The following is a 27,713-nucleotide window of genomic DNA, read 5'->3' as shown; positions in this document are numbered from 1 at the left end:
TGCGACATTAAACCCAAAGGAAAAAAAAAAGTAACAATGTTTGGAAGTCGAAACACAATATTCGAAGAAAATTCGCAACGATCGCGATCAGTGTCGCGAGTTAACGAAAAAAAAAAAAGGGTTAACGACACGTCGGAGAATTAAAATGCGACGTCGTTTCGAGGATCGGGGTAACCGGGTGACAAAAGGAAAGTCAGGGGTAAATCGATGGCGAATTGATGCGAAAAATGGTCTCTTGATATTCGAAATGTCGCTCGGGCTCGTAGGACGTGATGTATTTTTACATGGCGACGAGTCTGTACGGGGCTGGACCGCTTCCGAGCGAAAAAGAGCGAGCTGGAGGGGACCGGAAAGGAGGAAAAAGAGACAGAGAAAAGGTAGGGAAAAAGGCCGTGTCGAAAGCAACACAGCCAGCGAGAGAAAGAGAAGTGAGAACGGCGAGCGACCAGCTCCGGAGGGATACAAATTCATGTCGATGCAGCACAAAGTGGCGTCCACCACTTCTCAACCTATTCACCTCCCCCTCCCTCCCATCCTCCCGTTCGTCCCTCCTGCCGCAACTTTCCGACACCCACACCACGCCGTTTTCCCGACCGCCTCTTCGACACTCGTCCAGGCGTTCCTATCGATCTAGGCGATCTAAAAACTCCTGGAAACCACCGACGACAGCTTTTGTGGGCGCCGCTTAGCGGGACGTCGCGCGGATACATCGACGGCATTGGAAAGAGAGCTTTTTTGCGTGCGGCCGTCGGGGCTTGGCTTAAACAGCGCACAAATAGAACGGAAGGAAGATGAGACAGAAATTGGCTTTAAATACGCTGCAGCGGATGCGCGTACCCAATGTTACGCCCTGGATAATGACGAGAAACTACAGTCGATGGCAAAATTCACTGGACAGTCCGTTTCATAGAAAGATCCTCTTAATTTGACTGATTCGCATAATCAACTTCTGGCATTTTAACAGAATATACTAGGGTCGTTCGATGAGTCCTTAGAAAAAGATAGAAAAACAAATTATTTTAAGTAGATTTTTTTGTTATTTTTCAACATAATCTCCTTTCAGCTGTGTACACTTTTCCAAGCGTTTCTCCAACTTTTTTAAGCCATCTATAGAGTAAGATTTCGGAAGATCCTCAAAATAGGCATCTGTTTAGGCGGTGACCTCCTCTGAGGGCTAAATCCAGTGAATACGAACTTTAATTCCACGAATTTGGGCATCGAAATTGCACAGGTGTGCACCCGTGTACTAAATGAAACCATGTGGTGGATATAACTGAGACTTTGACAGCTATCTAGTGAGTCATGATGCTTACTAAAAGCAAACCATTTTCATTGCTACGAGCGCCAGGTCTTGGATTTTCTAAGGACTCATTGAACGACCCTCGTAGTTTTTCGATCGAAAATATCGCGAATTTGTGTCGAGGCTTGGAATAGATAAATTCCGCGATTTCGAGGGGAAAGCAGTAGTCCCGTTTCGTTTCTTGCATCCATCGTTCACGCGCCGGCGAATCGGTGAATGCGATCAGTTTTACAATTCAATCGCTCGAGCTTTTGCTTAACGATATTCATATTACGGGGTGGGGTAAAGTGCTTACTGGGCAAAAAGCCGACTGCGACGCGACACTCGCTGAACCCTGTAATCGCAATCCTCTTTTCGATCATCGTAAAAAGAGCATTTCCCTTTGCTGCCTCCTCTATCACTTCCCCTGAACTCCTCGCTTCCCGCCTACCCGTCGCTTAAACTCGACCCAAGGGTGGTCACGCAGTGGTCGATACTTGACATCGGTTCGGCCACTTGCAAACATTTGCTATCTAATCGACCAGATTTCGCGGAAACCGACGAATCAGGCTGAAGTTAACGCTTTATAGATATAGGCGTGTTGACGTTGTTAACTTATTAGTACGGACAGGTCCTTGGAACGCGGCCAAAAACCTGGGTCCAGTGATAAATAAGAATCTACATTTAATCGCTCGAAAAGCGTTTAGTCAAAGTTTACGAGTCAACATTAGCCTCACGTTACGCAAAGCAACGATTAAACGATTATCGAATAACTTGTCCAGCGTTTGCTATAGAGGATTTTCAGAGAGAACACGAACAGAATTATATATTATATATTCTATATTTATATTCGTATGCTCAAAAAGTTGGAACTGGTCCTAATAAACATGCCTAAAGTTATTTAAATATACTCATTTGCTTTTACATTTAAATTAAAAGGAAAGAAATAGAAACAAGATTTCGACAAAAATGTGTTGTTTTTTTATAGTAAATTAGCTCACCAAATATTTTATAATGCGACTCGTTGTAACCTACACCAGCAATGGGCAAACTTGTAAAAAACAGTAAATTCTTTCGAAACCTTGTTTCTATTTCTTTCCTTTTAATTTAAATACAAAAACAAATGAGTGCATTTTAATAATTTTACGCATATTTATTAGGAACAATTTCATTCCTTTGAACGTGCAAGAGTTTTTAAGTTTTCTACATAAATTCTGTACGTTTTGCGCGTGTAAAATATATTCAAATTTCTGTGGAAATTTTCACACGCCCAATGAATTTTTTTAAAACATGGAAATTGAAAATTAAAAATGGTGGTTTAGATTTAAGTACGCTCTAAATATTTGACAGGCTAAATACTCGATACGACGCACGGGAGTAGAAACGTAAACGAGTAATAATTTCGAATACAGCGCCACTGGCTGCTGTTTTATGGCGAAACTAAGAGAGCAATAAACCACGTCCGACGTATATTTGACGCGCGGAACGGCACGAAATTAATATCTTGTTACCTAAATGTTTTCGCGCGGCATAATCAAGTCGGATGAAACCGTCCGTTCAACCGAAATTTCTCTATTACGCCGCGTTGTTGTAAGTACGGTACCGGAGTTAATCACGTTTCGCGGAGTTTCGCTCGTAACGGCGCCCATTCTATTGGTTTGTCACTCGTCTACTATGGCGTTATGCCACTATACGCTTCCCGACCTACCCCACTTCCACGATTCGCGACATTTATGGCCTTTCGAACGGGAATTTTGCCGGATTTTGCTTTTTGATACAATCCAGAAGCGGATTAATCGATGAGGATATACTTATACCACCATATTTTTAAACATTTTGGTCAACTAAAGTGGTTTTTTATTAACTTCTTTTTCGCGAATGTATGGGAAAATTGTTGGCATTGTAAGTGATAAAATCATTTTTACGTACAATCTATACCTCGTTATCAGAAGATTGATCATGATTACAAACATGCAGTCACTCACACTCGTATTCGTACACTATAATGATTAATTTAGTATAAATGGAGAGAAACTTAGTTTTTATTATGAATTCTTTCCATTTATTTTTACCAAATGTTGTTTATTACAACTGCGTTACTCCTCCATTTACGAAGCAGTTTTGTTTTGTTTTTTTTAAATATTAACTATATATAGTATTACTTTTTAATATTGATAATGGTATTATTATATACTTTATAATATTTACAGTGTACAATATTGTAGTAGTAATATTATTATATACTGTATAATGTTAACAGTACACAATATTAGGCAATAGCATTAATATATACTGTATAATATTAATGGAATACAATGTTAGAGCAATAGTATTATTATATACCGTATAATGTTAACAGTGTATAATATTAAGCAATAGCATTATTATATACTGTTTAATATTAACAGTATACAATATTAGGCTGTAGCATTATTACATACTGTATAATATTAACAGTATACAATATTATAACAGAATTACTATATACTGTATAATGCTAAAACTATATACAATATTATAGCAGTAGTACTATTATATACTGTATTATATACTGTCTAATATTAACAGTATACAATATTATAACAGTATTACTATATACTGTATAATGCTAACAATATACAATATTATAGCAGTAGTACTATTATATACTGTATAATATTGACAGTATACAATATTATAACAGTATTACTATATACTGTATAATATTAACAGTACACAATATTAGCAGTAGTACCATTGTATACTGTATGATATAAACAATATAAAATCGACAAAACGTGTTTTTCCCAGCAGCGGTCACCCATCCCAGAACTGACCGCGCCCATTGCAGCTTCACTTCGCTAATCCACGCGAGAACCGACGTCTCCAACGTGCCATGACCATGTCGACAAGTTTCATTTTTAATTAAAAACCTCAAATATATCAACGTATGGAAAAGAAACAAGCTTTGTTTTCATTTATAGCGACTCGTAGCAGTGTACGAATACGAGTGACTGTACGTGGACACCGTGCATAAACCAAAATGGGACAGAAAACCGTCGCGATGCTCGCCCCAATATACACGAACGGTCGGAAAGTATCGCGCGGGAACCGAAGTCAACGCGTTTAACTTTCCGGTGTGTCCTTATAGCCCAATCCCGTTTACATTGAATCAGCTTAATTAAATGGTCCGTACGGAACGGCATCTGAAGTGCGTGTGTGTATGTGTTTGTGTGTGTGAACCGTACACGTACGCGTGAAGTGTATACACACCTATCGTGTATCCATCAGCATGCGTGGTGGCGCAATGCCAAATTGATGCTGTTTGCCGTCGCTCTAAGCCTCAATCTGCCCGGTTGTACCGGGACGATCCTAACACGCGCGTGTTAAGCTCGACGCATTATAGATACGTTCCATCCATCGACGTGGCTAGCTGCGAGTAGTCGGTTAAGTGTTACGGGTACGTCCCAACTTTAACCGAATTTGCCCGTTTAAAGGGCTATTCCCCTCGAAAGTACCCGGAAAAATAGACTTTTCGTGAATTTTTTGGTTTAAAAACCCCTCCTGAATACGGTTACGTTTGTTGTAATCGACTAACGAACAATTATTACCCCCAAGTTTATCCAAGCCCCGAATTTGGCCGTTTAAAGGGTCATTCCCCTCGAAAGTATCCGGAAAAATAGACTTTTCGTGAATTTGTTTGATTTAAAAATTCCTCCTAGACACGATTGCGTTTATTGTAATCAATTGATGAACAATTATTATCCCGAAATTTATCCAAGCCCCGAATTTGTCCGTTTAAATATAATCCGGAAAAATAGACTTTTCGTGAATTTGTTTGATTTAAAAATTCCTCCTAGACGCGATTTCGTTTGTTGTAATCGATTGACAAATAATTATTATCCCGAATTCTATAATAGAACAAGATTGACAATGACGAAACAGAATTTATATTGGCTACAACCGCGTTTGGATTAGGCATTAACCAACGAGTAATACTACTACACTACGTAATTAAATCCCATTCATGTATGAACGCATCGTCTCCGATAATCTAATGCGAACGTCTACGCAAATCGTATCATCGATTGATCACTGACTCCATTATTCGAAGGAAATTTATGATTTACAGCAATATTGTGCTATTGTTTCGCGCGACGATTTATAGGACGATTCTTGCACTGTGTTGCAAAACTAACGAACACGTAACAAACTTTTTAACGCTAGAAAGTAGTCAATCGATGATTGTCAATAATCATTGAGTATCTGCCCCCCATAATTCTATATTGCCATCTTGATTTACGTGATTATTATAATGGATAGTGAAAAATATTTCGAGTGTAGTTGAATGGTTTCCAGAGGGACATATTCTGATACCAGTTTGAAGGTTATTAACGTTTTTTTAAATGGAATCATATATTTTTGATATTTTATACAAAAAAGTATTAGTCTATTTATATTAAAATATCATTAGTTTAGGAGATATTTTAATTTTAATTTTGTGATTTCATTTACAGAAAAGGTTCAACGTCCATTTACGTCACATTTTCTGAATCGATAGATTAATGATTCACTCATATTGTGTAATGTATTTGGTGTTATGTAATTACACTCACGTGGAAAGAACTCGAATTTGACTTCGATTATAATATATGTAAAATATTAGGTGCAGATACTCAACACTTTTTAAGATATAAATAATTAAACTGGGATGATTATGAGCTTTGTATAACCTCATCGTCTCATTCACAGGATGTCTCGTAGAATTGAATATTAATTTAGTTTTGTGGTGGAAGAAAATATGTACCAAGTAGGAAAAGTTAGGAGAATTGCCTTCACCAAAGTCTAATGACTCTCATATACTACTGTGAATCGTGTGTGAGTGTTTACGAACAATTCAATCTATCGCATAATATACACAAAAACTCATGAACTAAATTCATTATTCAATTTTATATTCAATTTATCGAGACATCCTATGAATGAGTCGATGAGATTATACAGAACTTATAATTGTCTCACTTTAATTATTTATATCTTAAAAAGTGTAGATTATCCACGCCTGACATTTTACATACACCAAAAAGGTTCACTCTAGCATCATTCTCCAAAAGCATATTAAAATCAAAGTCAAATTCCATTGTTTGTCAGTGATGATACGATCTCTCATAAATTATTCTCAAATGTTATATTCCATAACATCGTTGAATAAAATCGTAAACAAATCATTTAATAAGAGGGCATGTGTCATCGATGCAAATATAACGTATATTCAATTGATAATATCAACGACACAATCACAATTTTCTAACATCAAAATATCTCCTAAACTAATGATTCTTTAACAAAAAATGGATCAATACTTTCTCGCAAAGAATATCAAGCTGCATCGACAGATGCAATAAAGAAACATATGATTCCATTTAAAAAAGCGTTAATAACCTTACAAGTCCCCTGCAAAAGACTCCATCTACAAGAGTCATCAGAATGTGTCCTTCTCGAAACCATTTCTGATCTGGACGTTACGTTTCAATCCTGGTCCAATCGCCGTGTATAGGTACGTATAGATCTAGGAACGTACAAAGTTTAAAATCAGTGGCCCTGGTTAATAGGAAATATTCGATTATACGGATGACGAAACGGTCTGGGCCACTTTGCCAGGCCACTTTTGTCCGTCATTCTGTCGACATTCGTCTTCGCGATTAGATGCTGCAGCGTGATAGACGAGGGCCTGCAATGAACGTGATCAGTAAAGGACCACCTCTAGAATATCGAGAAAATCCGAGGGCGAACGTAGCAACGGCAATTCCGGCGTTATCTACGCTCGTCTAGGGATAATGCATCATGCATCGCGTTGCCGTCGTTGCCGTCGTAGAAGCCAGCACTGGCAGTATACCATCGAGCATAGTGCAGTTTGAGCTATGCATTGGCCAATATGTCGTTCATCCCCTAAATCACGACGATTTACAGTTGAGCCCGGTCGCGCTATCAATGCCGCCTCGTGTATACCTAACCTATGCTCTTTCGTTTGTCACAGAATTGACGAAATAAAACTGCCACGGGGAAATTCTACAATCGTGCCTCCGTTTTTCGTCTTCGCTTTCCTCCCACGCGATCATTCGCTCCTATATTACACCAACGATCACTCGTCGATAAGGATTGACAATCGGGCAAAGGGAAGAATCGGAACAACACTAAAAAAATTTCTATAACACTATAATTTTCTACAAAATATTCCATTATTTCATAAATACCTGGTACTGGCATGAGGAAATCTTTCGCCAACCATGGTTACTGGGATACAATAAATGTAAACAAACTCGCGTGTTCAACGCTTGGTAAACGAAAATACAGGGTGTTCGGACAAACCCTGGGAAAAATTTTAATGGAAGATTCTAGAGGCCAATATAAGGCGAAAATAAAGAATAGTAATTTGTTGATGGAGGCTTCGTTAAAAAGTTATTAACGTTAAAAGTTTCAGTACCTACTCGAATTTTTTTCTCGAAAGTGGGTAGGATTTCAGGGATATGTCTATTTACCAAAAATTATTCTACTTGACCCCTGTAACCGAAAATAATTTTTCCAGAACGATTTGAAATTTTTTAATTTTATCGAAAAATTTCACACACTCTTGAATTTTTTTTCTCGAAAGTGGATAGGATTTCGAGGATATGTCTGATGACCAAAAATGATTATAATTGACCTCCGCAACCGAAAATAATTTTTCCAGAAAGATTTGAAATTTTTTATTTTCGCTGAAAAATTTAGGCACCTACCCCCTGTCGATTTTTCTTAAAAATTCGTTTTTGATTTTTAATAAATTTGATTGGCGCTGTACAGAAAAGTTGTTTAATACTTTTTTGTAGGTACCTATGAGCTCTACTTCCATACTAAATTTCAATGAGATCCCTTCACTATTGTAGGAGTTATGGTCGTTTGAAAATTGAACCATTTTTATGGGGTTTTTCTCATTTTTCGGGGTTAAGGAACAACTTTTCGTATATTTTTGTGATTTCTACATATTCTGCACTGAAATACGCGTCGTTTGCTTTTTGAAACATTAAAATCGGCAAATCCGTTCAAAAGTTATGATGTTTTAAACATACGCATGAAATTTCAGTGAAACATATCAATGGTATGGTCAGACATGAAATTTTCGGTAATGAATTTTTTTCCCGAAAATGCGTAGGATTTCGGGGATATGTCTATTTACCAAAAATGCTTGTAATTGACCCTTGTAACCAAAAATAATTTTTTTAGTATGGTTTTAAATTTTTTAATTTCGTCTAAAAATTTCAATACCTACTCGAATTTTTTTCTCGAAAGTGGGTGGGATTTCAGGAGTATGTCTATTCACCAAAAATTATTGTACTTGACCCCTGCAACCAAAAATAATTTTTTCAGAATGATCTGAAATTTTTTAATTTAAGTTTTTAATAACTTTTTAATGAAGCATTAGTCAAGAAATTGATATTCTTGATTTTCGTCTTATTTTAGCCTCTAGAATCTCCCATTAAAATTTTTCCCAGGTGTGACCGAACACCCTGTACATGCTGATAGAGGCAATAACGAAAATTAGGTGCATTTCACGATGCACGATTCTCTATTCTAGAAATTGCAAAAAAATCAATAGATCTAGTACTCGTGTACATAATTACTTAGAGTTAGGTATTAAATAAGGCAAAAACCACTATAGTGGAGGCAATAGAGAATTAACCAGGCGTGACCATTTAATATAACTAAGAACAAAGGCGGTAGTACCAGTTACTAATTTTTCAATTTAATTCTCCCAGACTTTAAAAGATTGTTCTTATACGAATTTCGCCATATTTCCGTGTATTAAACTGTAATATCTTGTTTACGATAAAAATAAACTATTTTCTCCAGCTCTGTATATTACTTTTCCAGCTTCTATTACACCTTAATTATTACCAATATTAGAACTATTTCCGAGTCGATACCTCTTGCACGCGGAGGGATGATGGTTTCGGAGTCAGGGCCGTGGACCACTGGCGTACGATGAGGAAAGATGAGGTACAAAAGTATGGGACCGATATCACTAGCGGAATAGAAATCACAGTTTATTTTGAGTGGTCCGGTCAGCGGCGATACGACAACTGAGCTCAGTATCGAAGCGTTTCGGCTCGGTTCGATTCGAAACCGGGAACAAAAAATTTGTCGCACGGTAAACACCGGTAACCGTCGAGACGGCAGTTTACTGGTCTAACCGTCTCGCGTCCGTTATTGTCTTAATAACGGCGAATCCGAAACAGTGTTCTTATAGAAATTTCGTATAAGAATGGAAGAGATCATTCAGAAAACTTAATCTACAGACACAATTTTCTTTTTAATTCTGCATTATATTCGAGAGATCTTTAAGTATTTAATTTTTATTTGAGTATGAAATTTTTGAAGAATAAACGAATATCATATACAGAAGACTTCATTAAAATTGTTTAATGTTAAATTATAATTGTACTTGTGACTTGTCTTTAACGCGTTGATTGCCAGACCAAACCCCCCAAATTGTCCAGGAAAACGAAACTTTATTACTAGACAATTGGAAACTAGCACACCCACAATTAGTCGTAGAATTTATTTTGACAGTCTCGTTAAAATTTAACAATCTAATCTACATTTATTTTCTTCACCGTCTGGGAATTAATTTTTTTAGCTCCTCGGTGAAAAATTATGTCACTCATATGTAGGTGACATCGCACATTTAAAATAATTTGCGTCAGTCCAAAAACTTTTAATCCGACAAGCTTCCATTCGTCGATACTCGAAGTTCGCTGAATTCTCGAAATTTATTTTGTTTATTTATGGGAGGAATCGCCACGGGGATGAATTCTCCTATCGATGGGCCGGATCTCCGAAGAAAAGTTCTGGGAACCAATTTCTACGTAAATCTATCGCACAGAGAGAAATTTAATTGTTCGTCGGACTTCATTGTTCCCGGCTTGAAACGTTCGGGTCATGTTTCTCAAAGTTTCATTTTACAAAAAAATGACCGCGAGTGATTTGTTGGTTTCGCCAGGTACGGGTAACGCCATTAATTTGGAGCGTAAGAACTATTTTTACCGTAGAAACAGCGCTACGGAGGGAAATTGAACGGTCTGTTTTTCATTTTCGGTTAAAAATAGTATTCAGTCGCGTCGGTAATGATCGGTTCCGCGAGCCCCGGCGGATGAAACGACTGCTCTGAATATTTTAAATTGTTGATCCCTCATAATAGACTCCGAAATTTTGCCAATCGTTGACTGATTGCGCCGCCGGAGCGCGCCTCTCTATTGGCAGAGACAATTTTTCGACATAGAACTAGCATTCATGGTGCCAGGGCGAGAACGTTCTTGCCAGCAGAACGATCAATTTATCACAAAGTGCTTCTATTATGCGTTTCACAATACACTTTCGATTCCGTGGTATTGTTACGAACGTACCAGAACGAATCGTGAGACCAGTCACCGGTAACTGAATTCGCCATGAAAACGCGTCCTTCGTCCAAAACAAGCAGATTAATTGAAGTAGCGTATCAATCGTTAATTGGTTTCGCAACGTCATTAATTAAGAAGCTGATTGTCGTCGGATGTGATCTCCCGCATTATCAGTTTACCCTGTGATTTCCTGTTTCGGTCGCGAGCATCGAATTTTAATTACTAGTTTGTTTTTCTGCGAATCAACGACGAACAAAAATTCGTAACCTTTAATTTTAGTTTCACGTTAAAAACAAAAAAGAGTGTATCGGGCTATTTTAATTGAGAAATAGTTTAACAAATATTTTTACCTTACGAACGGATCAGTTTATAGGGAACAAACACGAACAGACACGCTCACAGATAGATATCCATATTTTATGTTTAATTCATTCATCGATCGTATACTGAGTGTCCCAGATTTAAGGTGTAATAAACTTTGACAGTGAAAATGTAAAATATATAATAAGTCGGTTGTTTACTTATGTAGAAGACTTCAGTATCTTTATATACAGGGTGTCCTCCTGGAATTTTCTGATAATTAAAATTCCCCATAAATGCATAAACATCCGCAGTCTAATTATTAGAAATTGTATTCAGAAAGTAGGTCATCGGCATCTAAACATTTTTAGAATCTGGGAATGATACTCAGTTGTCGATGCATTCGTATGAACTACATTTTTTTGTGTTCCAGTAGATAGAAATTCAATTGTTACAGTTATAACGTGGCAATTTTACCAATATTAGTATTAAATAGAATAAAATTTAGAATAATTTTATTTCTTATTTCGAAATTATTTTCTTTATTTCCATATTTTGAACTTATTTTTATAGATGTGTTTCTCCTAATATTGAAATTGGACCTCCTAAAAATATTCTAATAATATTCCGCAATATTTGAATTAAAATATCTTCTAAAGTAAAGGTTTTTCTGTACAATTATCTGTATACTTTCTCATAAAAAATGACGAACTGAATCGATTAGTGTACGAAAAAATACACGATTCCGTTTAAAATATGCTAATTATACAAAGTAACGCCTTGAAACCAGGAGTTTTGAAAATATTTTTCCAGTTTTTAGGCTACTCACCCTGTATGTCGTATCAGCAATGTTATCGTCAACCTGTATACCAAGTACACAGAGATCTATACACACGCATACACACAGAGATTAGAGACGCTTGCACTCAGCGCTGACTCAGACGAGATTGAAAACTGCAGTTCCACGAGTTATGGGAATCTTTAATGTGAAGTTATGGAAATTTTGTAAGGCAATAAATAATATTTGCGCCGCCAAGCAGGAAAGACGCAGTAAAACCGTCGATTTAGTACAGTGGCCCGGTTGTTCCGGGTTCGCTGAATATGCATTTTCCCGCCGCGAAATCTGGTTCGTTTACTCTATCCCTAATTGCTCCACTTTGCTCCACAGTTTTAAGGTACATTCCCCGATTCTACTATTAACGTGCCGGTTTGTTGACCCCATTTGCATTTTTTACCCTCCCCGACGTCCGTGCGGGCCATTGCGATCAAGCAAGTCGAATCGGCGAATTTCAACTCGATCATCCGGTTGGTTATCCCGATTCGATTACGTTCGTTCGAAAAGTAAAACGAAGCCCTTTTCGTTCGCGAATTAGCTATCGATCTCCATACGTGACGCGGCATAATAACCGGCACAGCGGCGATCCTTGCTCGTCGATCGAAAGGAATGGACCAGTAAATAGGAAAAATCGGTAAACATTTCTCCCTCGGCAATCACTTTTCTTTGTTCCTTCTGTTCACCGCTATCTTTTACTCGTTTCATCACCTCCAGCGGGGTTCAGACGGGAACGAGTAGGTCAAGATGAGTAGTCGAAAATCGAGTTACTGCTATGGGAGGTCTCCGGCTGGAGCGTCAGTCCCTACGAACCGAGTATTCCAAGGAAAGTATAGGAGGATAAGATAGGTGTGGGGGTGCTGGGAACGGAGGGTGGTCTGATTACAATCGGTTGATGGTCTATCCTCGCCGGTCGGACGTTCCGGTGGGCACACACAGTGGCCCATTCCCGTGAATTAGTCCGAACCTCGTCATCTTGTCCGCCCTCCCGCGCTACCGACATCGTACCGCACCGGATTCTTGCTACTATTTGAAAATCAGCAGGAAATTGACAAAAGTTTATTCTCCCAACGCACACTGGTCGGAATTGAAGAGTCACATTTCGCCAAAAAATCAACTTTGTCATATCAATGTCTGGTTAATCTTTATTGCTTTCTGGATATCCGTGGATCTCGGAAATGAAAAAATTATTGAAATACAAATTTTTAATTATACAGGGTGTTCGACCACGCCTGGGAAAAATTTTAATGGGAGATTCTAGAGGCCAAAATAAAACGAAAATCAAGAATATCAATTTCTTGTCTGAGGCTTCGTTAAAAAGTTATTAACAAAATTAAATTTGGAAATTTCAAATCATTCTGAAAAAAATTATTTTCGGTAGCGAGGGTAGATTACAATCATTTTTGGTCAATAGACATTCCCTCGAAATCTTACCCACTTTCTAGAAAAAAATTCGAGAAGGTGCGAAATTTTTCGACAGAATTAAAAAATTTCAAATCGGTCTAAAAAAATTATTTTGGGGTAAATTATAATCATTTTTGCATTATATGTATAGAAAGTTGTGTTTTGATGTTTATTTGTAAAATATGCTTCTCTTGTATGTTAAAAAATTGTTTAATATTCATCGGATGGAAGATAAAACGCTCTTGAAAACGAATTTCGTTCCAAGTCGATACCGTAATTCATTCTAGAGAAAACAATTATTTGCGAAAAAATGGCATGGTAATTATGCAAACACCCTGTATACAAACTTAAATTCATTTTCAATTAAATAAACAATAGTCCAGTTTTATTCTACATCAATCGTATGATCAATAGTAAGTGCTGAAACTACTTTGGGTATGTGGCGTCAAAGTAAATGTGAAAATAAACATAGAAGACAGCAAAAATTATAGTAGCTGGTATAGTCATTGGATAGAGGATGAAATGCCCTTTAAAATGAGCGTTCGTACGAGTCGATAGCTCAATTAGTTCCGGAGATATAGCGATTTTAGTTTCAAGTCGATCGGATGGTTAGTTTCGGAGATAGGATTTGTTTACGTTTCGTAGTTGCGCTCGCGAGTTCATTGATGTCGTGCGCGCGTAGATAGTACACAGTGCGTAGTAAATTCTTGGAAATACTACGCCGCCACTAGGTCACGAGAGTCACGTACGCGAGGTAGGTCAGCACCACGCACGTAAGACAAAGAGCTCCGACTCCGCTAGACGAAGACAGAGATAGTCGAATTAAGAAAAATTACCTTTTACATAAATTACGATATCTCGAGAACGGAAAGTCCGATCGACAAAAACCAAAAACCATTTTAAAGGGGAGGCTTTGCCGCTGCTAACGATGGCTCAATTATGGCAAAAGCACTAGTAGTTTTGGAACTGCAGGCGTCTAAAGTTTTATGATTTTTAATACGCATTAATAGGCCTTTCTGAGGCGTCGAGCGAGAGACAGCGGAATTTAAAAAATTACCTTTTACATAAATTACGATATCTCGAGAACGGAAAGTCCGATCGACAAAAACCAAAAGCCATTCTAAAGGGGAGGCTTTGCCGCTCCTAACAATGCCTTAATAATTAATAAAACACTAGTTGTTTCGGAACTGCAGGCGTCTAAAGATTTATGATTTTTAATACGCGTGAATAGACCTTTCTGAGGCGTCGAGCGAGAGACAGCGGAATTTAAAAAATTACCTTTTACATAAATTACGATATCTCGAGAACGGAAAGTCCGATCGACAAAATTGAAAAGCCATTTTAAAGGGGAGACTTTGCCGCCGCTAACAATGGCTCAATTATAGCAAAAGCACTAGTAGTTTCGGAACTGCAGGCGTCTAAAGATTTATGATTTTTAATACGCATTAATAGGCTTTTCTGAGGCGTCGAACGAGAGACAGCGGAATTTAAAAAATTACCTTTTACATAAATTACGATATCTCGAGAACGGAAAGTCGAATCGACAAAATTCAAAAGCCATTCTAAAGGGGAGACTTTGCCGCTGCTAACGATGGCTTAATAATTAATAAAACACTAGTAGTTTCGAAACTGCATGCTTCTAAAGTTTAACTATTTTAATACGCGTTGATAGACTGTTCTAAAACAGTGGAAACTGTAAATTCTCTCCTTTCGTATTTGCTATACATGTATTTCCTATTTACATCGAAAGCTAACCAGAATTTGATACCAAATTTTGTCCAGTTCAAACATAAACCATTACTGCTACATATTTTTCTCAGAAAACAAAGAATAAAAATAGAAGTGAATATTGTAAAATTGTACATGTACTATAAGGAAAGTCTTGAAGTTAAATGGCGCCAAACTAATATTGTGTGTTAGAAATTCTAAACGAAATTTTAAAAATGATCATTTGACCGGTCGCACTAGGTTTAGTGTTAACGCAATGCATTAACATCTGCGATTTTCGGTTTTAAAAAGATTGATAATTGGAGATGAAAAATGGGTTGTTTGCAACAATGTCAATCGAAAAATATCGTGGAGTAAAAGCAATAGATTGTTTCAAAAGTTAAACATTATACTCATACAGTGTCCTATCTTTTTGGACTGAAGAGCATTTCACATAATACTAATAATAACAAATAAAAAACCCTTGAGTGTACAGATAGCATTTCTAATCATTAATAGACAAGAACCAACGTAGACAATAATATAGAATATAATCTCATATAGTATGATGCGGTACAAGAGTAGTACACCTACATAACTGATATTACAAAATAATTTAACAACGTACAGCAGGGTCTCCCAAACTTTTTTTCTTGTGGAACCTTTAAGAAATATTTTACGGATCATGGCGGGATTAGAATAGTTCGGATCTAATGAGCTGATCATTAGAATAAACGACTTTGAAACGACAGATAAACAATGCCTTTGGCAAAAAAATTTGACTGAATTTGTTTAATAGTTTAATTTAATGCGTTTCTATGAAAATATTGCAGCTAATCTTATTTTAATGTTATATCACAACTTGTCTCGCGGAACCCCAAAATTATTTCATGGAACCCACTTTGGGAAACACTGACGTAGAGAATGAGCCATTCGAATCGACCCACCGGAATATTTTTAGAAACTCGATGGTACCGAAAACTATTTCGAGTAAAAATGATGAGGAATCTGTTCCCTGCATACAGAATATAATTAACCCGACCAGACAAATTTCGCCATTAAAAGTTGTGTACACCCATTAGAAGCGTTATAAACGGAGAACCGAATTTTCAATAAACCGAAGGCATCGTTTATTATTGCTGGCAAGCTCCTCGTTATCTCCATCTACCTCCTGGTCCATCCCGCCGGGATGATGATTCTCATTTGAGGGCGAAATTGTGGCACAGCTTTATTATTGTCACCGTCATCGATGTTCACGGTGGCGGTAACACAGATACTGCATATAAACGACATTATTATTACGATGATCGCTATGATCCTGGGAAATCGCCAATGGAAATCGTGAATACGTTGTGAAATAAGGCTGGTAGAACCACATTGCTGCACTGTCTCTGCACGATACCCTTCCACGCGCGGTCGTTATATACCCGCCAACCAACACATTCTGCTTTAATTACAATTACAACCTTCTATTTTCGGTTTCCTTTACGATATTCCAGCGGATAGTAATTTTCGAATAAATTCGTTATATATTATTTCTCGATTTCGTTAAACCCACGAATTTCGATGGGATTGCACAAATACACGCGACGAGAAATTTTAAATCAACATTTTCATTGTGATGCAAAATTACATGAATACTGTAATATTCAAATTTATAAGCCACATTATCATGCATTTTTTAAAAATATCATGCGTTTCGATGTAATAGCTAACTGGTTCATTGAGTATTTTCATTTTATTGTGTATTTAAAAACTTTCTTTTAGCACATTGCGTGAATTAAGCAGAATTGCAACGTTTCGCGTAAATCACCTGTCCATTTTTGCAGCTCGTTAAGTATCGGTGGAAGAATTACAAACATTAAATTACTTTAACTACCATAGTTTTCAACATTCTTGTACAGGAAATAAATCGTGGATACTCTTGAAACGTACGGCCAAAGCTACGAATTCAAACCGAATGGAAAGAAAAGTGCCCTCGGTCGAGGAAAATGTCTAAGGGACCCGTTAAAACGTTTGTAAAAAGGTAGCCGATCGTTAACGTTCGAAAAATAAATAAGAATTTTATTGCACATCGGGTCAGAAATTACAAAAAGTCGAAACAACGTCGGGTCAACTTCGCAAGATAAACTGGCAATTTCGAGCGGAGAGTTTCTGGGTCGCAATATGCATCGCAGAAAATTCGTATAATACAATTCCATCGGACGTCGCGGGACATTTCTATACGGTAGGGGCAAGAATGGAATTCTAGCAGGACAGAAATCAGATCTATTCAAGCAGGACAATGCGAGGAGAGACGCATAAAAGTCCGAGCAATTCCATAGATCAGGGATCGAGCGCGGGATGGCTCGTAGATCAAGGATTTTCTTAATTTCGCGAGGCAACGGTAAAACGTTGATTTAGGAGGATTGCGAGGGGGTCGAGTTGCACGCACGCTTCTGCAGAAGGGAATGGAAAAGCCACGGCCACGGGATGGAAGCCACGCTACCAACATGGAGACCTCTATTAATTCTTCGTGCGACGAAAACCTACCGGGCTGAACAGAATCGAATCTCGGTTTGGTTGGTCGCTTCCAGACCCCGCGGTGCATCGGTGCACACGTGGTGCCTATAAGCTTACGTTCCACGATGGGAAATGTGGGTCACCACACAGCTGACACGCGACCATTCTGTGTGTACCGTAACCCGTTTTTTCGATGGGTATGGTTTTACAATCGTATGCGACTTTCTCGAACCACCCGAGATTCGATCCTTCGGACTTTGAGACGTTGAGAGGCCTTCTTTCATCGTGGTGGAAAGAAACTAATCGTTTCTACTTGTTACACATTATATATATATGTTACGTGTTATATTGGAATTAGTATTGATGGACAGACTGCTGTAGTGGATGCGCAAATACATGTGATTTGACTATGGGAGGGATTGACAAACGCAATCTAGTATTATCAGTCGGCAGACCGGAGCCCGAAGGAAACTGACCCTCCACTTACACACACTAATGCATACCCACCTTGCATATGAATTCTGGCGCTTCGTACAGCTTTGGGGATTCGAGGAAGAAGTACTTGATTTTAATGGTCTCCTACAGTAGTGAATGCATTTCATTGAAATTTATTTATGTAGTAGAGCTCATGGATACCTACAGAAAAGTATTAAACAACATTTCCGTACAGCGTCAAATTTATTACAAATCCAAAACGAATTTTTAAGAAAAATTGACAGGGGGTAGGTGCCTAAATTTTTTCAAATCATTCCGAAAAAAATTATTTTCGGTTGCGGGGGTCAATTGCAATCATTTTTGGTAAATAAACATACTCCCAGAATCTTACGCAGTTTCAAGAAAAAAATTCATTACCGAAAATTTCATGTCTGACCATTCGTTTAGACGTTCTACTGAAAATTCACGAGTATGTTCAAAACGTCATAACTTCTGAACGGATTGGACGATTTTAATGTTTAAAAAAACAAACTACGCGTAATTTGATGGAGAATATATACAAATCGCAAAAATATTCGAAAAGTTGGTCCTTGACCCCGCAAAATGAAAAAAACCCCATGAAAGTGGTCCAATATTCAAACGGCCATAACTCCTACAATAGTGAATATATTTCAGTGAAACTTTTTTCTAAAGTAGAGCTCATGGGTACCTACAAAAAAGTATTAAACAACATTTCCGTACAGCGTCAAACAAATTTATTAAAAATCAAAAACCAATTTTTAAGAAAAATCGACAGGGGGTAGGTGCCTAAATTTTTCGACGAAATTAAAAAGTTTGAAATCATTCTGGAAAAATTATTTCTGGTTATATGGGTCAATTACAATCATTTTTGGTGAGTAGACATACCCCCGAAATCCTACGCAGTTTTGAGAAAAAAATGGGCATAGGCAAAGCAGTGACATAAAATAAATATGGACAAGAGCATGAGATATACAACAAGCAACGTTAAAGACAAGAACAAAATAAGGGGACAAATACATTTATATATGCATAAGACCTAAATATGACGGGTGAAAGTCGTAAAATAGAATGATTTTATATTTTCAGTGGAATTAATCGATTGATACCCAATTCTGGACCGTACAGCTTTCGTTCCGTTAAAAAACAATAAAATTTCTGCAATTTCATTTTCCGTCCCACTTCCTCTTATGTTCGTTTCTGTAACCGGTTGGTAATGGGGCTCTAGATCCCCAGAAAAATGGGCCGAAAAAATACATTGGATGCGAGGTCTACTCGTATACCCCGTTTGTGCCAATAACAAAGCTAAATAGTTTCGCGTAAATGTATATCTCAGAAAAGTAAATGTGATTCGATGCCTAAAAATCGTCCGACACAAACGGCTGTAGAAAAAGTAATCGATAGCTTATCGATAAAATCAGTGTCAACAGTATCTCTGGGCCGTTTATGCTAACTCCTCGAATTCCGTCTCGATAATGTATTTGAGTTGTCGGATAATCGCGTACAGCCCCGATTATTTGTACTGCCGTTTACGGGAGCAGATTAATGGCCATTGTCACCTAATTTAATATCAACTGCAATCCATTAATTTTATTCGCCGCTGCATCCCACATGATCTAATTCCGTTGTAATACACCGGTATGGACGCTGGGCTTATTTGGGAATCAATTTTATATTTCTCCCCGGCAATAAATTTAATTGGAGATACATGTTTGTCTATAATATTAACTGTTCGTTTACAATGGCACGTTCGGTATCGTAGCTGGAATTATTCGAACTGAACTCTTTCGTATTGCGGTACAGTATTATGTATTTTCTTCTCTATCGTTCGATATTAATTTATTCCCGAAAAATACTTTCAATTATTTGCAATTAACCTACAGTTTCTATTTTTCTAAATCTTTTCGTTCGCTGAATGTTAACCAATTTTAACATATATGTATAAAGTAGAATGACATTTAAATTAAAAAGTTACTCCATCTATTGAATTTCGAATTTTGGACACTTCAATTTCAATTGTAACGCCACCATCTACAATATTACAATTAAAATTTCGTCTAAACTAATGTTACGCTAAATGATATTAATTTACTTTCGATATTAATGTATTCCCGAAAAATACTTTCAATTATTTGCAATTAACCTACATATTAATAACCTTCTATTTTTCTAAATCTTTTCGTTCGCTAAATGTTAACCAATTTTAACATATATGTATAAAGTAGAATGACATTTAAATTAAAAAGTTACTCCATCTATTGAATTTCGAATTTTGGACACTTCAATTTCAATTGTAATGCCACCATCCACAATATTACAATTAAAATTTCGTTTAAACCAATGTTGCGCTAAATGATACGAAATATTATTCCATTTAAGAAAACAAAGTTCGAAGCAAGGTTTCTTCCATTATCAAGTTGACTAACAAAGCAAGAACTGTCGGGGCACATTGTTGGAATACTATTTAATGTATCTGGCAGGAATAGCCACGCTAAATTACTTCTGCAGTTTTAACAGAAACACTGGAAACATGCTTGCCCTCGCGTTCAATTCCGTGTTCGCCCGCTGCTCCAGCGGCTCCATAACGCAACGTTGCGTTGAATATTTAAAGGCGGGCTAAACAATAATTTGCTTCTGATTTTGAAGTTTAAAAATGCGGTTGAAATTGTTACAATTCCGAAGCCAAATTAATACGAAAAATAACGGGCAACGTGGCCATCGGAGCAACGCTGTTGCCGCTTTGTTTCCACCGTAATGGCGGGAATTGTTGCGAAAGTAAATTAATTATAACTCTTCTATTTAGAAGTAATAGCGATAATAAAATAAATAGCAATTATAAAATGAACTTGATTTTCATTTCTAACTTAATTACTGTATTTTCAGAGTGATATTAATTACTATGACCAACTATAAAGGGATTTGTTATAAATTGTGCGTTTCGAAATACTTGTTACGACAAGGATTTCGAATAGAATTTGTTGCAACGATCGCCACTGTTTTGATCGCGTTTCTTTTCTCTGCAGACCATTCTCTGACGATTGTATTACGTGTGTTTCCAGAACACTACCACATATTCGTAGGAGATCTGAGCCCGGAGATCGAGACGCAGACCTTGAGGGAAGCCTTCGCTCCCTTCGGCGAAATCTCGTAAGTCCTCTTAATCTCGCTCATTAAAGACGACTTACCGTTCTCTTCGTGGTATAAGAGTGATAATATAGCGATATAATGCGTACAACGATCTTTCCTGCATGCAATGTTAACCAACCGTGCTGTGGTTGAAAAGCTCGGGCAGTCAAATCTTGATTTCTCTTGTACCACGATTCAAACGAGACCGGTAAGTCGTTTTGCTAGTTTTATTTTTCTTGTAAGTTGGAATCACAGTAACGATCTTTATCACACTTGGTCATCGACAAGAATTTGTTAATTCAGACTTTAGTTTTAGGACTTTATCGTTGACTACCTCGTAAGAGACTAAAATTTCAATTAAAAAAATTGTTAAAAATTGTCAAATGGTTCTATAATTTATGAGGATTTTACTATTGTAATAACAATATTCTAAATATTTACTATTGCAGTAACGATTTCTATAAAACTTGTTCATCTGAGCTATCGAGAGATGGAATTTATTATTCATTATCTTTATACAAATATCAAACTTTATCGTTGACTACCTCGTACTAGATTAAAATTTCGATAAAGGAAATTGTTAAAAATTGTCAAATGGTTCCATAATTTATAAGGAATTTATTTTTGTAATAACAATATTCTAAGTATTTACTATTGCAGTAACGATTTCTATCAAACCTGTTCATCTGAGCTATCGAGAGATAGAATTTATTATTCATTATCTTTATACAAATATCAAACTTTATCGTTTACTACCTCGTACGAGATTCAAATTTCGATAAAGGAAATTTTTAAAAATGGAGGGAAGGTTCTATATTTTATAAGAATTTTACTATCGGTTATGTTTCATCCCTTTCCCAGAGGAAAGTGATAGCATTCGTATTAAATTCATCTAATCCAGTCCGAAGGAAACGCTTTCGAAGCAAAATCTGAATATTTCGTTTTATTAACCGTGCAGATTTTGCGGGTTTATTGCCACTTTAACGACTCCAACCGGTTCCTCGAGTTACGATCTTTTACGAGTCGCCATCACTCGATGCTCCACGATGCAACGTCGCGGACTGTAATATTGTTTATCTTTTCGTGACCCGTCTAACTTACAAATCGTGGATACCTCCTTTCCATGCACCGATCGATAGATCCACAACCGATAATACTCTCAGTGGTCGTATCGATTCGTAACATACCTTGAAAAACTAAAAAAAAATTTCCTACCGATTTTTTAGAGGTCATTCGTAGGTTGCTTTATTTTTGTCAGTGTTAAAAAAAGTAATTCCTTGTATATTTGATGCACTTATATTCGTGGAAACAAATTATATCGGGGGCGTTAGAATCTTCGTAAAATCAGAGTTTTATATAAAAGTTTTCGAGGAAATACCGATAAAAGGTGATCGCGTTCTTTTGATTGGCTGTTAGGCGAATTCAAGATGCAATTTCGTTATCTTTTACGGTCTTCGTAACGACGCGAAGTCGATTCCGTGAGAGGATTAATTCATCGAAAGGAAATGGTGTAAACCTATTTCCGCGAAATTTCAAACCGAACGGTGAAATTTGACGACCAGGAGAGTTGTAACTGCAGTACAGTTTAATGGGGAATAAAAAGTTCTCGGTGCATACATTTAACGAATTCGAATCATTGATCCGACCGACGGTCGTTCCGAGCGATGAATGATACGGGAATAAAACAAATCGCACACCCGTGTTTCGAGCATAAATTCATACGAACGTCGATGTCGCATACGTTTAATTTATCATCGCAACGTGAGATATTTTTCTCGTACGCAGGCGCCAGTTTAAGTATTCGTCGCGCTTTCATTCGTAAAATCACATACATCAAAGTGTATGTGTATTTTGTTATCGCGTCCCCGCAAAATGTATTTCACCTGGGATTTCATGGCAGAATCATAAATGATATTAACCGTTACCTGATATTTCAACGTTACCAGTCGCATATTGATCGAAAATTTCACGTTCGTAAAACGAACCACGCAAAAACCGTTTCGATGCGTTAAGTTTACCTGCTTATTATTTTCATGCTGATTACTTTTGCATCTAATTATTATTTACCCGTCGTATTGTAAAATATACTGATCGTTGGAGACGACCCATTATGAAAATTTTATGTTTAACATTCGACGCTGCTTGATATTTTTTAGAAAAACAGACGTGAACTTACAATATCGTTATAAATATTATAAATAAAAGAAACAAGTTCTTACAATGATATTCATGATATTTATAATGATATTATAAGTGTTATAAGCTATATATTTATATGATATTACAAAAATCAAGTTCTTATAATGATATTTATAATGATATTATAAGTTCACTTCTGTTTTTCTGAAAAATATCAGTATCGAAAGTTAAACATAAAATTTTAACATTTAAGAAACAAGTTCTTATAATGATATTTTATTGGAAAAATTAAATTAGGAGTTTTAATAGAGTTCGAAAGGTTTTGGAGTTTATTATCGTCGTATCTCATCATTTTGAAAACATATCCGTTATCATACTACTATATATCACGTTAGTTCGACCACACCTCGAATACTCTCTTATCTAGTGCTTTTATTTTAAGAACCTTTCCATTATGATTGAACGTGTCCAGCCTCGATTTGTATCTTATAAAATTGGTAACTCATTGTTGGCAACGTGTTCGTAAATACAATTAATTTTCTCGGTTGCAATTAACGGATTTGGAAAATATCAAATGGTAGCCGATTTATGTTTTTCAACGAGAATTTACAAAATCTTGTGACAGTGAAATACTTCAATGAATATCGTCTAATTATTTTATACAATTTTATCTTTCCCATTTTTCAGCTATAGATTAAATTGAAGTTGACAGCGATTCAATTATTTTAACTGCAATTAACGAGTTTAAAAGAACATTGAATGGTAATCAATTTATGTTTTACAAATTATCAATGAAATTCTTCGATGAATATCACCTGATTATTTCATGTTACCATTATCCTTTTTGTACAATTTTATTTTTCAACTACAGATTAAATTGCAATTGACAACGGTTAAAAATTGGGATTATGAAAACTGAATTTATGAAATAATTATATAAAGTAATGTCGTAAGTATAATCCAGAATTTTCTCAATTGCAATTAACGAATTTATGTTATACAAATTATCGAGTAATTATGCTGTACGAAATTTGGTGATAATTTGTAATTATACTGTATGAAATTCTTCGATGAATACCACTTGATTATTTCATGTTACTATTATTCTTTTTATACAATTTTATTTTTCAACTACAGATTAAATTGAAGTCGACAACAGTTAAAAATTGGGATTATGAAAATTGATTTTATGAAATAATTAAATGAAGTAACAAGTACGTAGGTGAATATTTTCCATATTAAAATATCCTTCCAAGTACGAACGAGGAAAAATCGATTCGTATTAATGAAAGAACGTGCTTTTTTTAAAGACGAATAACATTTGAATAAGATTTAAATGCATCTACGATTTTTGCCTATTGCGTTAGGTTAGGTTTGGGTTAACTCTGGATTTAATTTATGAAATGATTATATAAAGTAACAAGTATGCATGCGAATATTTTCCATGTTAAAATATCTTTCCAAGTACGAACGAGGAAAAATCGATTCGTATTAATGAAAGAACGTGTTTTTTTAAAGACGAATAACATTTGAATAAGATTTAAATACATCAAATGCATCTACGATTTTTGTCTGGGTTAGGTTTGGGTTTAATTTATGAAATGATTATATAAAGTAACAAGTATATACGCGAATATTTTGCATGTTAAAATATCCTTCCAAATACGAACGAGGAAAAATCGATTCGTATTAATGAAAGAACGTGTTTTTTTAAAGACGAATAACATTTGAATAAGATTTAAATGCATCAGATGCATATACGATTTTTGTCCATTGGTCGTCGCAGCATAAAATCGTACGTTTAACGCGATTAACGCAAGAGTCGAGGGCGAGGAGCGTTACTCGAAAGCGAGGGTTCGCGTAGTGCGCGCTAACAGGATTTTCCGTCGATAAAATGAACCGTTTCCCGAGCATTGCTCAGAAATATCGATATCCCTCCAGATGCACATGTCGCGCGTCTCGCGGAATTCCGAAATTAATCCGCGTAGATGAAATAAAACGTCGGCGTTAGCTGTACACAGCATAAATCCGGGCACTGCGACAAAATAATGAGAGTAGCCTTAAGAGGATTAAAAGCACTAATCTCGAATAATGCGCGTATATATCCGGATACGCGTGTCCGGATCGTGAAATAGGGCTTTCATACGTGTTCCTCCGTCAAAAGGAGGAAAAGAAGAGCATGCTCGTTTAAACCCTGACATTTCCCCGGGTACTCTTAATCTCCGAAATCCCCGCGTATCTCGAAAAGCATTCGTTTGACAGGAAAATCCAGCGGTAAGTTCCAAGATCGTACGCTTCTATCTAAAATCCGAACTTAGCGTGACATTCGTGTTCGACGGCGAAACAGCTGGAAGTAGGTACAGTTCGCATCGCTTGGCACAAGGAGACGCCAGGAAAAATGGGTCTCTCCTGGAAAAATCGATTCGAAACTCGCTTCCAGGAGTACCTAAGCCGCGCTTTAAAAAGCTAGTGAAAAATTGCCAGCGGTTTTCCTCTTTTATTTTGTTTTCCGAGCGGCCCCTGCCTCATCCTCCGTCCACGAAACCCTCACTACCCTCCCCCTCCTCCCTGCGACTGCCCGCCCCCATCCGTCTATGCACCCTCTACCCAGAATTCCTTTTTCCCGGCTTTTCCTTGACCGGCGTGCGCCGCAAACTGCTTTTCTTACCATGGCAAACACTTCGGGTTAATTGTATGCCCCTCGCGCGAGAACTAGTTCGTTTTCCCTAGAATTCGGTTCTCCCACGATCGATCCAAGGCGGATGTCTCGTATTCGATCCGAAATAATTGCCACTGGAAGATTCAATTAGGTGTTACAATTTATATCCCGTCGTGTTGCATTATTTTCTCCGGGAACAAAACATAATTTGGTCTGTAGGGGGTTGAATAATCCTTTCTTCGGAAATATGCTCGTAGAAACTTAGTTTCACGTGTTCGTCAACAGTAAAAAGCAATCTGCTAGCTGAAAGGAATTTTTAAATACAGAAAGATAAAAATAAAATGAAAATATTCAATGAACCAGTTAGTTATTACGTACATTAAATCGGATAATAATTTCAAAAAATAAAAACTATATAGAATTAAGTGCATGATAATGTGGCTTATAAATTTGAATGTTATAGTATAATGTGCCGGCTGAAAGAAATTTTTAAATACTCAAAGACAAAATAAAATGAAAATACTCAATAAACCAAGGAGCCATTAAATTGTATAATAATTTCAAAAAATAATAATTATATAGAATTGAATGCATGATAATATATGAATCTCATAGCATTCGTGTCATTTTGCATTACAATGGAAACGAATGTAAACAATTTATATCGTATCGTATTATTTTCTCCAGAAATCTAATATACTTTGGGCTACAAAGGATTGAATAGTGCTTTCTCTGTAAATATGATCGTAAAAATTTGGTTAGAGAGATAGCTTGAAAACTTCTAAGAATAAACGAAAGAATTATTAAACGTTCTGTTGGAGACGTTGGGCTGGAGAAATTGTAACTAGAAAGTAAACGATAATTTGAAATTGCTAGTCGTGGAAGATTTATAAATTAGGAAGGGGCAAAAGATAGTACGGAATCCTGGATGGAGGAAAACCATAAAGGAATGTTACTATATCCTTTATCGTTGCGTATATCATTCCCTCGAATGTCATTTTATGGACGTTCCACGCTTGTTACTAGCGCGAAAGTTAGCGACGAAGTTTCCAATTTAAATTGTCACGTTGCCAAGAAAGTTGCATGACTGTTCAGGTGGAATGATTCCGTGGAATTATTATATCGCAGTTATGAATTTACGTAACACCTTCTACTCCGTGTTTAATTAATGTAATTTGATCAAATTTATTACTCTGCCCCAATAATTTAACGCCTGGACATATTTTCTTTCTCGTTCTCTGTTCTCTAATACCGTTGTTCTCTGTATCGAAGGGCAAATAAATAGTAATACTTATTTCACAAATAGTTTACACTCCCCGTTATAGATCGTAGAAATAATTTTTTACCGTGGCCCCGTACATTTGTAAATAACGTTTAAAGGTACACGACCAGCCACAACCGAGTTTCTTCGGTTTCACGGTGGCGTACATTAGACGCGAAAACTTTTGTGATAAATATTTCGAGGTTTTCCTCTGTGTTAAGTTGCAGCAATAAATTCCGCCGGGCGTTAAAAAGACATTACCACGGCCCTGCATTGATATATTTTGAACAAGCTTTACGATTATTATTCGCTCTAGCGATGAAACCATTGTCTGACGTTGCAATACAAATCCATAACACTGTGATTACTTTAAAACGCGATCAAACGTTTTCATTCACGATCAAAATTATGGGAGCGAATTTTAATCGAAAAATTACAGCTTCGTAAGCAAATATCGTGCTGGAATAAATTATATGAAGCTCGAAGTGTCTTTAATCCCTTGGCGTACAATAACGAGTCTGACTACAATTCTTTATGTCAAGTTTCACAATCATGAGGCTACTCACTCGTCATAAAATTTTATACATTAAAATCAACATATTTTTACATTTATGAGGTGTTGAATAGTAAATAAACAA

General features: G+C 36.6%; 1 protein-coding gene across 8 annotated transcripts in view; it reads left to right on the top strand.

Moving 5' to 3' along the window:
* Positions 1-27,713, top strand: part of LOC143348188 (nucleolysin TIAR) — a 647,185-nt gene that overhangs the window by 516,384 nt on the left and 103,088 nt on the right. For all 8 annotated transcript variants that reach the window (XM_076778154.1, XM_076778153.1, XM_076778160.1 and 5 more), the window contains one exon: positions 20,950-21,037. In XM_076778154.1, coding sequence (XP_076634269.1) covers positions 20,950-21,037 — 88 coding nt within the window. The remainder of the gene's footprint in view (positions 1-20,949; positions 21,038-27,713) is intronic.

The sequence above is a fragment of the Colletes latitarsis genome, chromosome 11 (genome assembly GCF_051014445.1).
Source record: "Colletes latitarsis isolate SP2378_abdomen chromosome 11, iyColLati1, whole genome shotgun sequence".
Lineage (NCBI taxonomy): Eukaryota > Metazoa > Arthropoda > Insecta > Hymenoptera > Colletidae > Colletes > Colletes latitarsis.
This window is presented reverse-complemented; position numbering and strand designations above follow the sequence as displayed.